At 35.1% G+C, this 15,083-nt stretch overlaps 1 protein-coding gene across 1 annotated transcript in view; it reads left to right on the top strand.

The window, feature by feature from the left end:
* LOC307167264 (cytoplasmic dynein 2 heavy chain 1-like) overlaps positions 1 to 7,904 on the top strand; it is a gene marked incomplete at its 5' end in the record, with an annotated part of 101,921 nt that extends 94,017 nt beyond the window's left edge. The window contains 4 exons of the mRNA XM_079886251.1: positions 1,912 to 2,021; positions 5,233 to 5,314; positions 5,700 to 5,816; positions 7,446 to 7,904. Of these exons, the coding sequence (XP_079742377.1) occupies positions 1,912 to 2,021; positions 5,233 to 5,314; positions 5,700 to 5,816; positions 7,446 to 7,604 (468 nt within the window). The 3' untranslated portion in view covers positions 7,605 to 7,904. The remainder of the gene's footprint in view (positions 1 to 1,911; positions 2,022 to 5,232; positions 5,315 to 5,699; positions 5,817 to 7,445) is intronic.
* Between the last annotated feature and the right edge of the window lie 7,179 nt (positions 7,905 to 15,083).

Below are 15,083 nucleotides of genomic sequence, written 5' to 3' on the forward strand. Positions count from 1 at the left end.
CTTACATTCACCAAACTGTATTCCTATCTATATTCTTAAGGTTTTTACAGAGGGGTTTGTTCATATATCATTCAGATTCTGATTTATACAACATTTTATACCTAAAAACGGATCGAAAATTGATTTTTTTATGGCTGTTGACAGTTTTTTCTTATTAATGGAGTGATAAAAAGAGATATCCAAAATCCCCTCTGTAAAAACCTTTGACTCTAATATGTCAACAAAATCAAACAAGAATTTTGAATCTGGCTTTATCCAATGTTCAGATTTCTCTTCTGGAAATATATGCAAATTAGCGCATATTTAATGAGATACTACCTAAACATACACATTCTAAAAACTTGTAATACAAAAGATATGTGTCTTAATGTCAGTGATCAACTGGGGAAGTTTCATGCTGATATCTATTAGTTTTCTTTTTCCTATTCACCTGGGGTGTCTCGCCTTAAATGATTATAAAACTGAAAGTCGAGGTCATCGAGGTCCGTGTGCCGAAACTCACCCCAGATTCCTCATTCGCGCTCCTGTAACGGATAATTGGATGTTATCCGTCATCGCTATATTGACGCCCACCTGCTCCAGGAGTCACATTTCTACAACACCAGCTGTTAACATTAAAAACTCTTACCGACCCCTAACCTTTGAACTCTAGCATATATTCATGTCCACACCAGTGGATGATCATGTGTTTTATTATAAGCACAAGCATCACTACAAGCACACAGTTGCACTGTTGTTCATCAGCGCTGAGGTTTATTACTGCAACACTTGAGTGTGTGTTGTTGTCTTAAAGGGGTGGTGTAATGCCCTTTTCACAAGATGTAAAATAAGTCTCTGATGTCCCCAGAGTGTGTGTGTGTGTGTGTGAAGTTTTAGCTCAAAATACTCCACAGATATTTTTACATAGCATGGTAAAATTGTCATGTTTTGAGGGTGAGCAAAAACGCACAGTTTTTGTGTCTGTCCCTTTAAATGCAAATGAGCTGCTGCTCCCGGCACAGGGGGCGGAGCTTCAAGAGCTTGCGTCCTTTTACCTCACACACACACATGCACTGAACATTTCAAAAACTTTTAGTCTTTAATGTTCAAACCGGAGTCAGACAATGATGGAGAGACTCAAGAAGAAGAGACAACATGTAGAAGCAACAGGACATTTCTGAACGGTTAGTTGATGAGTTTATGAAGCTGATGTGTAGTTATCTTCTAGTCATTGATTAGCATATTCTGTCATGATAATCTATAAATCGTGTTCAGGGGGCGGGGTTTATGTAAATTCTAGGGTTGGTGATGTCACTAACCCGGGAGGAATGTGGTGTAGTCTCTACCAGCCGTTTGTTGTAGTCCTTAAAAAGCGATTTCTTTAAAAGCAAATATCTCCCTTTGCTTTGAGCTTTGAGCGTTGTAACTTTGCAGATGTTGTTTATGCTCAAACAGCAACATTACACACTAACTAAAGTTAGAAAAGTCAAATCATAATCAACCACCCCTTTAAACGTGCTGCTGATAACTGTTTGTCTATTTTGTATGAATTAATCAAATCCAGAAAGGAAAGTGGGTTGGCGTAATAAGCATAGGCTTCAGCCGACACCTTTTTCGGTTATTATGTATATGTATTTTTTTTTCTTTACTTTGGAAAATTATCTATGAGGACCGAAATAAATTTAGTTGAATTGAAGAAATAAAAGAAAAAATAATAATAATTGTAGAGATGGACACACATTGTTTCCTGATGCTTTTAGAAAGAGTCTCCGCTGTTCTGAGCCGTAAAGCACAGAGAGTCTGGAGTCTGAGGAGAAGCAGCGGTTGTTACTGTACAACTGACACCAGCAGCACTCAAATCACTTCTGTCATCACACGCCATCAGCATGTGTGTGTGTGTGTGTGTGTGTGTGTGTGTGTGTGTGTGTATAGGGCTGGGTAGAGAGGGCCGAGAGGGCTGGACTGCTGTCGGAGATGCTGGATCTGTCGGAGCTTTTCCACCCGGACACTTTCCTGAACGCCCTGAGACAAGAGACCGCCAGGTGACGTACTTGCTCACACATATATATATATATAATATATATATATATAATATATATATAAATATATAAATATATATATATATATATACAGGGCCTGAAATTAACACCCGACCACACGCCAAATGCGGGTGAATTCTGCAATTGGCGGGTAACACTGTCAATCTACCTGCCACATTGGCAGGCAGCCAATGAGAATCGACCCTTCGCGGGGAGTTTGATTGACAAGCGATCTGGCCAATCATAATCCGCCGAATCCGCCTTTTTTTTTGTCCGACAAAGCAGTCAGGAGAGTTCAACGTTGGAGGATTTGAACTTGAAAAAACGGAGTGTAAGTTACTGAGTAAGCCTACTGACATCTTTCCGCAGTTAAAACTACATTCCTTATTATGTTCATTCATGTTTATTTGATGCTATAAATTATCTAGAAGGAAGAGATGATCGGTTCACGAGCAGCTTTAACTTGAGGCACCACAGCGATCTGTCAAGATACATTACAGAGCCACAAAACGGTATTGTCTAAATTTCTTTTAAAATGACCAAATTTTAACGTTGAGACTTTGTTTAATATCAAAAGTAACCTGGACTGTCTTTTCTACCAGCGTGTTGTCAGTGTCTCTGCTGCGCGATGTGTTTTTCATTGCGTGAGATCATGGTTTGGCGTGAGCGCGGTGTAGCTTGTCGGACATAGCAACAGTAACTAAAGGGGCGAAGGGTTTTTTTTGTGTGTGTGTGTGTTTTTGCAACTGTTCTTTGACATTCAAACGAAGTTGTATGTTTCGTTGGATTTTAGCTAAAAATGTGGCGGCACATTACTGGAGTAAAGAAAGCATCTGTGAAAGCAGCGCAGTTTGAGTGTTTCGGAACGTATGTGATCGGAGAGAATATGCGTCTTCTCTGACTGAGTTTGAATGTGTGAGATCATATGAGATAATGCAACGCTGACATAGGCTACAGTACAATGACAGTTGCACAGATGTTGTGTCCAAATGTCCGGTAGCCTTCCCGGTAACTTTACCAGTAATAACAATATTAATTTAGTTCTGCTTAACGGTTCCTGAACGCTGTAACTAACAGCTGCCCAGCCATCAACACAGCCGCGTGTGATTTGTTTAGCAACTGTTTAGCAAAAAAAAAAACTGGCTGGTAAAAAGTCACTGTGGCGGGTGGATTTTTAAATTCACCTGCCACAGTGGCTGGTGGTCAAAAAAGTTAACTTCAGACCCTGTATATATATATATATATATATATATATATATATATATATATATATATATATATATATATGAAGAGTTCAGATGCAAAAGCCTCTAAGTGCCATCTGAAAATTTCTTCTAGAATGATAATTTTTATCAAGCTCGTATATTTAAATTCAGTAATTTCACTTAAATGGCAATGAAAATTACCTATTAATTGCCATTTAAGTGAAATTACTGAACTTAAATATACGAGCTTGATAAAAATGATCATTCTAGAAGAAATTTTCAGATGGCACTTAGAGGCTTTTGCATCTGAACTCTTCATATATATATATATATATATATATATATATATATATATATATATATATATATATACTGTATATAATAATGAAAATTAAACCCCTGATAAAACACATGCTAAGGTTAACTTGAGGTAAAATATAACTTATCTCGCACACACCTGTTAAAGTAAATGAAGATATATTACAATTATAATGGAAATGAAATGCACCTGATGAAACTCATGCTAACTTGTGTATATATTTATATACACAATGGTACTACTAAGGTAATCTTGAAAGTATCATGTTAAAGCCATTGTATATCTCAAAGTACCATAGTATTATCATCTGACACTGTACTATAGTACCACCACAGTATTACTTGCAAAGATTACTGTGGTAGATGGTATAATATAAAAATATAAATAACATGTAATAATAATAATATATAAATATTAAAAATATAAATAATATATAAAGCATTAAAATATAAATATATAAAAAATATTTAACATATAAATAATAAAACATTACATTATATTTTTCATTGTATATATTTCAAATGAATAGAAATATAATGAAGGAAGCTCACCTACTATAACAAAACAACTGCAAACTATAAACTTGGATAATGTTCATTATGTTCACTTGCTGAACTTGTACATATACACCTACTAAAGTAAACTCGAGCTAACTTACCTGATAAACACCTGCTAAACTAAAGACTTGTGGAGATGTGTGTCACACACACGGGCTAAATGAAACCGAGGTCCTAAACCTAAACCTGCTAATCTGAAATCAGAGATAACACACACTAACATAACTCCTGCACATTTACTGAGCTCAAATGATGTAATCTACCTCACACATACAGAAGTCTTAAGCCGCTTTCCGACCGGAGGAACCTTTTCACAGTTCCTAGAACTATTGGCTAAAGTACCCGGATGTCGGCGTGTTCGCACCGCAGGAACTAGGAACGATTTTAGTTCTAGGAACTCCATTTAGTAACTAATTTAGGTCCTACTTCAGAGTAGGGTCTAAATCAGTACTATAGGAACTACCCGTGACGTTAGTGTACGCTGATTGACCGAACGCACGCGGAACACCAGCACCCGCCATTTTTAAAACAGCTAGAATGTAAACACACAGATTATAGCCTATATATTTACTCCATAAACTAACTATACAAACATGGAAAACAGTGATAGATGGGTCTCTAAACCTTTATGCTGAAGAGAAAATCCAATGCAACTTTGAGGGGACCAAGCCAAACATGATTATGTTTATCTGCCCAGCTAGCAACACTGGACATCAACCACACGGCATAGGCTAATAACCTTTTTTTCATATACTGTCTACTTTCTATAACAGTTCTATCTAATAAGATATTAAACAGTACTGTTAGACAGATCGCTAACTAATAAACACAGAGAATGCGAGCATTGTTTGCTCTGGCGTTCTCAGCGCCGCCAAAATAAAGGTCCATCGCGCCGTCAAAATAAAAGTCGCCGTGCTTGCGTCACTCCCTTACCCCTCCTACCAGTTCCTATGGCCACTTGGCCAGTGCGAACGCAAACAGCTAAACCGAGTTTGGGGGAGAGTAGTTCATAGAACTAAGTTCCTGTAACTACTTGGTCGGAAAGCGGCTTTAGAGGTACAGTCGCACAAAGAGCCTGTTTAAGAGTGTTTTATGAAGTTTAGAATAAAAATGTAGGTTTCATTGTGTTTTAGGTTGATGAGCTGCTCTATGGACAGCCTGAAGTTCGTCACGTCATGGAGGGGCAAGATTACTGAAGCAAAACTACAAGTGAAGGTACAAACGTTCCCTCGGAACGAAGAATGTGTGTTTAACATGATTAAACTGAGGTTCTCTGGTCCATGTTAACTGAACTCTCTCTCTCTCTGCCCCTCTCTCTCTCCCTCCCTCTCTCTCTCTGTCTCTTCTCCCTCTCTCTCTCTCTCTCTCTCTCTGTCTCTTCTCTCTCTCTCTCTCTCTCTCTCTCTCTCTCTGCCCCTCTCTCTCCCTCTCCCTCTCCCTCTCTCTCTCTCTCTCTCTCTCTCCCTCTCTCTCTCTCCCTCTCTCTCTCCCCCCCTCTCTCCCCCCCCTCTCTCCCCCCCCTCTCTCTCTCTCTCTCTCTCCCCCTCTCTCTCTCGCTCTCTCTCTCTCTCTCTCTTCCCCCCCCCTTCTCTCTCTCTAGGTTGGCGGTTTGCAGTTGGAAGGTTGTAGTTTCGATGGAAACCGTCTGTCTGAAAGCCATCATGACTCTCCCAGTGTGTCTGCCGTCCCTGCGTGTCACATGGCCTGGATCCCACAGGTAACACACACACTTTACCCTTTCAGTAAGAGATAATGTACATTCAGCCGGTTGTTATCGCAGAATAAACTCCCGGCAGGGTGATCAGGACCCCGACGTGAAACAGAAAGGGTTTTTATTTCACGATAAACCACCGGCTGGATGTACATTATCCTGTTTATTACACCGATACTTCCCACACAAGTGAATTATTGAATATAGATTGTTGTTAAAATATTTTATTAGCTTACTAAACGCAAAGCTTCTGATAAGAAAACAGTTGCTAGCAAGTGGCTTTCAGCCAAGAAGACTGAACCAGATCAAACTAGACGAGCATTTAAGGGATAAAGTACAGTCACACCACTTTTCAACACATAAATAATTATGAGGACGAGAGATATGTACAGATGTGCATAATATGTACAAAACAATCGTCCTGACAAGAAGATGAACACAACAACAGTATTACAGTATTATTAATATTGAAGTCCTCTGATTTCATTTTCATTAAAATCGATAAATATGACAAAATGTCAGCAGGCTTGAGGTGTAAAGTTATTCAGTGTTGCTATTGACGATGGTTGTTATCGGGGGATTATAACACACCCCGTAATGTTGCGACTGACCAATCAGAATCAAGTATTCCAGTAATCTGTGTAAGAAGAAACGGAATCATTGAATTATTAGAAAATAACGCACATCTGTCGTGGCCGCATCACCACCTCGGGTGTGCATTATTTTCTAATAACTCAACGGACCTGAGTCAATTATTACGCTTATACTACGGTTACCACACCTCAAAACATTGTTCAGATGTTGTATCTCAAGATGTTTGTCAGGTTTTTGACCTTAAAACGCTCTCGTGTGTGGGACTAATTTCTTACGCATCTCATCCCTCGCCTCCAAAACACAATTTTAGAGCTTGTAACGGAGGCTTGAGCCACTGATAGCAGACCGATGCAGTTATTAATGCTGTTATTAGAGAGAGAGAGAGAGAGAGAGAGAGATTAAGTGTGTGTGAATTACCTGAGTCTCTCAACAGTGTTCGGCATCAGCGTCTCTACTAATAGTGAAACTGTAAGTTTATCAGCTTCAAGAACAGCGGCGTTATTTCCTCGCTGGTGAGAGACGTCATGTAGCTTTTAAGTTGCTAAACTATTTTACTGATAATATGATCAGAGCAGCGCTGAAAACACGTTTCTGTGCGAGTGTGTGTCCGTACTGTATGTGTGTGCGTTTGAGCGTGAGAGAGAGAGTATGTGCTGTCCGTACATTATAAAACATAATTTTGTGGCAAAAAACATGGAAATAATTCATTGTTTTTATCCTATTGTTTTATTCATGTATTTGCTTGTCAGTGCCGTTGTGGGATTTGGTTCTTTTGTTGTTGTCGGCTGTAAAGACCTTTAAAGTAACTGAAATCATTTGGCGAAGTGATATGGAGCTGTAATGCGGTCAAAACCTGCTGGAACTACTTTATTCGTGCGTTTTACTTGAAAATAATCGCACACCTTAGAATGTTCGTCAACCACTCAGATTCAAGCATTCAACAGCCAACTAGAATAATTACATTTCTTTGATGTTTCCAGTGATAGCTGTAGATTAATGAGTGTGTGTGTGTGTGTGTGTGTGTGTGTGTGTGTGTTTCAGAGCACTGTGGGAAGTTATTCTCCAGACGAGTGCATCTCTCTGCCCGTGTACAGCAGTGCTGAGCGTGTGTGTGTGGTGACAAACGTGCAGCTGCCGTGTGCCGGAGATCATGACACATGGATCCAGAGCGGAGCGGCACTCTTCCTCAAACAGCAGTAACACACACACACACACACACACTGAGACGTTTCCACAATCGATTTATAATGCGAGCGATCCACACACAGATATTATAATCATTTTATGTCACTACTTGTTTTGTATTTGTCTTTGGATTCATATGGGGGTGTTTTTGTCACGATTGCTGCATTAAAGCTGCTGTAAGACTGTAGTATTCAGTCATGTCGCATTTATTTATATTGTCAAAATAAAATAGTTTTCTTCAAGATCATTCTTTTTCTCTCCATTCAATTTCAGTGCAATTTTAGTACTTTATTGGCACGGCAAAATCTGCACATACCTAGAGTGGTGGTAAAAAGTGACGTACGGGGGAGATATTTCTTAAGTTCATCTCTACCCAGTTCATCAAAATATGAGGAAAATATTTTAAATATCAGAGAAGAACAAAATCATTAAACAAATCATGCCAAATTACAAGTGTGATTAGACTAAAAGTTACTAAATAAAATCAGTAATGAAAAAAATACTGAAATTAAATTCATAAATACAATAAAAAATAAATCAAATGAATTGAAACATAAAAAATAAATCAATGTTTTAACAAAAAGGAACCAATTCCTAAGGTGATATATGTGTTTTTTATTTAATATACTATACTCTCTTATTAAAATTGGTAATGGGGTAATTTCCTGTTGCCCAGTTTGAAAACAGTCAATATTTTTGCAGTTTTGTGATGCAAAAAAAAAAAAAAAAAAGCAATGATGCTAGAATCATAAATAAATTTGATCAGACGGATATATTAGTGAATAGGAATGGACTTGACTGTCCATTTCCAAAGCAACAAGTCAAGCAGAAATGACATCAGCTGTGATTTGAACATCTCTTGCTTTACTCATTTGATCAGACTGACAAAAATGACTTCTCATATAATAAGCAGGTCATGTGACAACAGACCGTTATGTTTGCATACTGTTTAACATACTATTTGAAAAAAGCAGTCGAGTGTGTAGTACGTACACTGCAGTATGAAGCTTTCATCTGTCAGTTTGTCTGAACGTCAGCAGGTTGCAGTGATGACCTTTGACCCACACTCATGTTATAGAGGCCACCTGCCCTCTGGATTGATCATTACAACAGCAGGTATGACGCGTGACCTTTGACCTCTGTGATGTGTGTGATATCAGGATGCAGATGCTGCGTTTCTCCTCTGATCCTCCTTTTCCTTTAGAGAGGAACAGAAACATCCTCTTTCATTCCTGAGCGTCACAGATCTTCTCATGGTGTAAAACAGTACCATGATATTCATGTGTTTTTGGGACATGTACTATTTTAAATACTGATGTACATGCATGGCGATCACATAGTACCATGGTTTTTACCATCTGATACCATCAATGTACCACATTACTGCTGTAGTGTTGTTTTATATGCGGTCTGCAGTGTGTGTATCTAGTCACAGTGATGTCAGACCACACACACACACACTCACACTCATTTAGACTGACATTATGCCCTTTTGCTGGAGGCTTTTCACAAACACACACTCAGAGTTTTGGAGCTTCTTGACTTTTCAGATAGAGAGGCTTTTTATCCGCACATCAAAGGTCAGTGTGTGTGGTTGTGTGTGAATACTGAATTCTGGTGGTTATGTGCAATTTGAAATCTGAACTGCAACATAAATCAAAATGCTGACCTTTAATCCCCTCACACACACACACACACACACACACACACACACACACACACACACACACACACACACACACACAGAGCCACAGAATCCACCTGTAACTGGACAGCAGTAAAAAGTCATAAAAAATACCATGGTACAATGATTGTACTTTAGAGATAACAAGGTATTACTATAATGTAAAAAAATAAAAACATTATACCATGGTACTATAAATGACAAAAATGTGGTATTACCAGTGTAAATGTACAAAAGTATGGTATTACTATGGTAAATATAAAACCGTGTTTCCATGGCAAATGTAAAAAAAACAAAAAAAACATGGTAGTTTCATGGTTTAATGGTCATAAAGTTTTCCTTTAAATGAAAAAACATGGTAGCTCCAGGATAAATGTAAAAAACAACAACAACAACACTAGTTCCAGGGTAAAAAAAAAAAAAAACATGGTAGTTCCAGGTTAAATGTAAAAAAAAAAAAAAAAAAAAAACATGGTAGTTTCAGGGTAAATGTAAAAAAAAAAAAAAAAACATGGTAGTTTCAGGGTAAATGTAATAAACATTGTAGTTCCAGGATAAAAAAACATGGTAGTTCCAGGGTAAATGTAAAAACAAAAAAAAAACATGGTAGTTTCAGGGTAAATGTAAAAACAAAAAAAAACATGGTAGTTTCAGGGTAAATGTAATAAACATTGTAGTTCCAGGATACAAAAACATGGTAGTTCCAGGGTAAATGTAAAAAAAAAAAAAAACATGGTAGTTTCAGGGTAAATGTAAAAACAAAAAACATGGTAGTTCCAGGGTAAATGTAAAAAAAAAAAAAAAACATGGTAGTTTCAGGGTAAATGTAAAAAAAAAAAAAAACATGGTAGTTCCAGGGTAAATGTAAAAAAAAACAAAAAAACATGGTAGTTCCAGGGTAAATGTAAAAAAACAAAAAAACATGGTAGTTTCAGGGTAAATGTAAAAAAAAAAAAGTAAAAAAAAAACATGGTAGTTTCAAGGTAAATGTAATAAACATTGTAGTTCCAGGATACAAAAACATGGTAGTTCCAGGGTAAATGTAAAAAAAAAAAAAAAACATGGTAGTTTCAGGGTAAATGTAAAAACAAAAAACATGGTAGTTCCAGGGTAAATGTAAAAAAAAAAAAAAAACATGGTAGTTTCAGGGTAAATGTAAAAAAAAAAAAACATGGTAGTTCCAGGGTAAATGTAAAAAAAAACAAAAAACATGGTAGTTCCAGGGTAAATGTAAAAAAAAACAAACATGGTAGTTCCAGGGTAAATGTAAAAAAAAACAAAAAACATGGTAGTTCCAGGGTAAATGTAAAAAAACAAAAAAACATGGTAGTTTCAGGGTAAATGTAAAAAAAAAAAAGTAAAAAAAAAACATGGTAGTTTCAAGGTAAATGTAATAAACATTGTAGTTCCAGGATAAAAAAAACATGGTAGTTTCAGGGTAGATGTAATAAACATTGTAGTTCCAGGATAAAAAAAACATGGTAGTTCCAGGGTAAATGTAAAAAAAAAAAAAAAAACATGGCAGTTCCAGGGTAAATGTAAAAAAAAAAAAAATGGTAGTTTCAGGGTAAATGTAAAAAAAACCAAAAAAAACCATGGTAGTTCCAGGGTAAATGTAAAAAAAAAAAAAATGGTAGTTTCAGGGTAAATGTAAAAAAAAAACTAAAAAAACATGGTAGTTCCAGGGTAAATGTAAAAAAAAACAAAAAAAAACATGGTAGTTCCAGGGTAAATGTAAAAAAAAAAATGGTAGTTTCAGGGTAAATGTAAAAAAAAACAAAAAAAACATGGTAGTTCCAGGGTAAATGTAAAAAAAAAAAACATGGTAGTTCCAGGGTAAATGTAAAAAAAAAAAACATGGTAGTTTCAGGGTTAATGTAAAAAACAAACAAAAAAAAATGGTAGTTTCAGGGTAAATGTAAAAAAAAGCAAAAAAAACATGGTAGTTCCAGGGTAAATGTAAAAAATAATAATAATAGTAGTTTCAGGGTAAATGTAAAAAAAAACAAAAAAAACATGGTAGTTCCAGGGTAAATGTAAAAAAAAAAAAAAACATGGTAGTTTCAGGGTAAATGTAAAAAAAAAAAAAAAAAAAAACATGATAGTTTCAAGGTAAATGTAATAAACATTGTAGTTCCAGGATAAAAAAAAACATGGTAGTTCCAGGGTAAATGTAAAAAAAACAAAAAACATGGTAGTTCCAGGGTAAATGTAAAAAAAAAAAAAAACATGGTAGTTTCAGGGTAAATGTAACAAAAAAAACACAAAAAAAAAAAAACATGGTAGTTTCAAGGTAAATGTAATAAACATTGTAGTTCCAGGATAAAAAAAACATGGTAGTTCTAGGGTAAATGTAATAAACATTGTAGTTCCAGGATAAAAAAACATGGTAGTTCCAGGGTAAATGTAAAAAAAAAAAAAAAAAAAAAAAAAAAAACATGATAGTTTCAAGGTAAATGTAAAAAAAAACAAAAAAAACATGGTAGTTCCAGGGTAAATGTAAAAAAAAAACACATGGTAGTTCCAGGGTAAATGTAAAAAAAAAAAACATGGTAGTTTCAGGGTTAATGTAAAAAAAAAACAAAAAAAAATGGTAGTTTCAGGGTAAATGTAAAAAAAAGCAAAAAAAACATGGTAGTTCCAGGGTAAATGTAAAAAATAATAATAGTAGTAGTTTCAGGGTAAATGTAAAAAAAAACAAAAAAAAAACATGGTAGTTCCAGGGTAAATGTAAAAAAAAAAAAAAACATGGTAGTTTCAGGGTAAATGTAAAAAACAAAAACAAAAAAAACATGATAGTTTCAAGGTAAATGTAATAAACATTGTAGTTCCAGGATAAAAAAAAACATGGTAGTTCCAGGGTAAATGTAAAAAAAACAAAAAACATGGTAGTTTCAGGGTAAATGTAACAAAAAAAACAAAACAAAAAAAAACATGGTAGTTTCAAGGTAAATGTAATAAACATTGTAGTTCCAGGATAAAAAAAACATGGTAGTTCTAGGGTAAATGTAATAAACATTGTAGTTCCAGGATAAAAAAACATGGTAGTTCCAGGGTAAATGTAAAAAAAAAAAAAAAAAAAAAAAAAAACATGATAGTTTCAAGGTAAATGTAATAAACATTGTAGTTCCAGGATAAAAAACCATGGTAGTTCCAGGGTAAATGTAAAAAAAAAAAAAACATGGTAGTTCCAGGGTAAATGTAATAAACATTGTAGTTCCAGGATAAAAAAAACCATGGTAGTTCCAGGGTAAATGTAAAAAAAAAAAAACATGGTAGTTCCAGGGTAAATGTAAAAAAAAAAAAAAACACATGGTAGTTTCAGGGTAAATGTAATAAACATTGTAGTTCCAGGATTAAAAAAACATGGTAGTTCCAGGGTAAATGTAATAAACATTGTAGTTCCAGGATAAAAAAAACATGGTAGTTCCAGGGTAAATGTAATAAACATTGTAGTTCCAGGATAAAAAAAACATGGTAGTTCCAGGGTAAATGTAATAAACATTGTAGTTCCAGGATAAAAAAACATGGTAGTTCCAGGGTAAATGTAAAAAAAAAAAAAAACACATGGTAGTTTCAGGGTAAATGTAATAAACATTGTAGTTCCAGGATAAAAAAAAACATGGTAGTTCCAGGGTAAATGTAAAAAAACAAAAAACAAAAAAAAAACACATGGTAGTTTCAGGGTAAATGTAAAAAAAAACACACCAAAAAAAAAACACATGGTAGTTTCAGGGTAAATGTAATAAACATTGTAGTTCCAGGATAAAAAAAACATGGTAGTTCCAGGGTAAATGTAATAAACATTGTAGTTCCAGGATAAAAAAAACATGGTAGTTTCAGGGTAAATGTAAAAAACAAACAAAAAAAACATGGTAGTTCCAGGGTAAATGTAAAAAAAAAAAAAAAAAAAACATGGTAGTTTCAGGGTAAATGTAATAAACATTGTAGTTCCAGGATAAAAAAAACATGGTAGTTCCAGGATAAATGTAATAAACATTGTAGTTCCAGGATAAAAAAAAACATGGTAGTTTCAGGGTAAATGTAAAAAAAAACCAAAAAAAACATGGTAGTTCCAGGGTAAATGTAAAAAATAACATTGTAGTTCCAGGATAAAAAAACATGGTAGTTCTAGGGTAAATGTAAAAAATAACATTGTAGTTCCAGGATAAAAAAACATGGTAGTTCCAGGGTAAATGTAAAAAATAACATTGTAGTTCCAGGATAAAAAAACATGGTAGTTTCAGGGTAAATGTAAAAAAAAAAAAAACCCAAAAAAAACATGGTAGTTTCAGGGTAAATGTAATAAACATTGTAGTTCCAGGATAAAAAAACCCATTGTAGTTCCAGGTTAAATGTAAAAAACAACAACAACAACAACAACAAAAACATGGTAGTTCCAGGGTAAATGTAAAAAATAACATTGTAGTTCCAGGGAAAAAAACATGGTAGTTCCAGGGTAAATGTATATATAAAAAAAAAAAAAAAATCATGGTTAATGTTTTGTGGGAAATGTAAAAATCATAGTAGTTTCATAGTAAATGTAAAAACATGATAGTTTCAGGTACTTTTTGGTACCAATTTTTGTAAGTGTGTGTTATTTATGACAGAGAGTCTCTGTCTCTTGTTCTCACACACACACACACACACACACACACACACACACACACACACACACACACAATCAAACTGCAAAACAGGAAACAGAACAGAGGAATGCCGTGTGCTAGGAAAACCACAGACCTGTGGGCCGTGTGTGTGTGTGTGTGTGTTTATGCAGTGATTTTGATTGATTTTCTTCATTAATTTCCCTCTTCCTGTCATAGTTCATTTTTCTCATGGCTGTCTGTCAGTGAACGCCCGGAGCAGCTCCAATTATAATACACCACTGAGGAAGAGTGCTTTTAGCTCGGTTTAGGGAAATAAATCTGACAAAAATGATCATTAACTCACCGTCATCTTGTTACTAACCCGGATGGCTTTCTTTTATCATGGAGCACAAAAGAAGACATTTATCAGAATGTTCACGCTGCTCTTTTCACAGTGAACGGGAAGCGAAACATCTTCATTCATCTTCCTCATAGAACGTCCTGCAGGTTTCAAACGACATGGCGGTGAGAAAATGATTAGAAATGTCATTTTGGAGGGAATTATTCCTGGGATGTTTTGCTGCAGGATCTTTATGTAATGTTCACAGATGGAAAGAAAATGAGAAATGAGACATCAAATTGAGAAATCAGCAGAGAAAGACACAAACAGATGGAAAGAGTAAAATTAACTGTGTGTCTCTGCTCATGTAATTGCTGGACTGTTTTAAAGATGGAAGGTTCACATTTTTAATGTTTTACTTATATTTGAAATATTTTAGGTATATGCTTTATTTACATTTTTAATATTTTGTTTATATTATTTTATATTATATAAATAATATTTTTTTCATTGGAATACTATATTTTTTCACCATTCCCATTGTAATATTTACAAGAAGTACTGTGGTAGTACTATGGTATATAGTCATTTTTATGGTATTACTATGGAACTTTGAAATATAAAACGGTTCTAACGTGATACTATCAAAAGTACTTTATTTTTTTAAATTGCATTGAAATGAAATATAGATGTTTTCTTCCATATTGTGAAACGTTTGAGTGTAACAGATTATCGAAAAAGAAAACATGTTGTGTGGGGACTTGCTGTTATGCATCGGTTGTTGATTAGATGTTGATATGTGGGCGTGGCACTCAATGAGGGGGCGGAGTTTAAGCAGACTCGGTGATTGGAGAAGTCCTGCTTACATCATCAGAGAGAAG

The sequence above is a fragment of the Squalius cephalus genome, assembly GCF_949319135.1.
Source record: "Squalius cephalus genome assembly, chromosome: 11".
NCBI classification, from domain to species: domain Eukaryota; kingdom Metazoa; phylum Chordata; class Actinopteri; order Cypriniformes; family Leuciscidae; genus Squalius; species Squalius cephalus.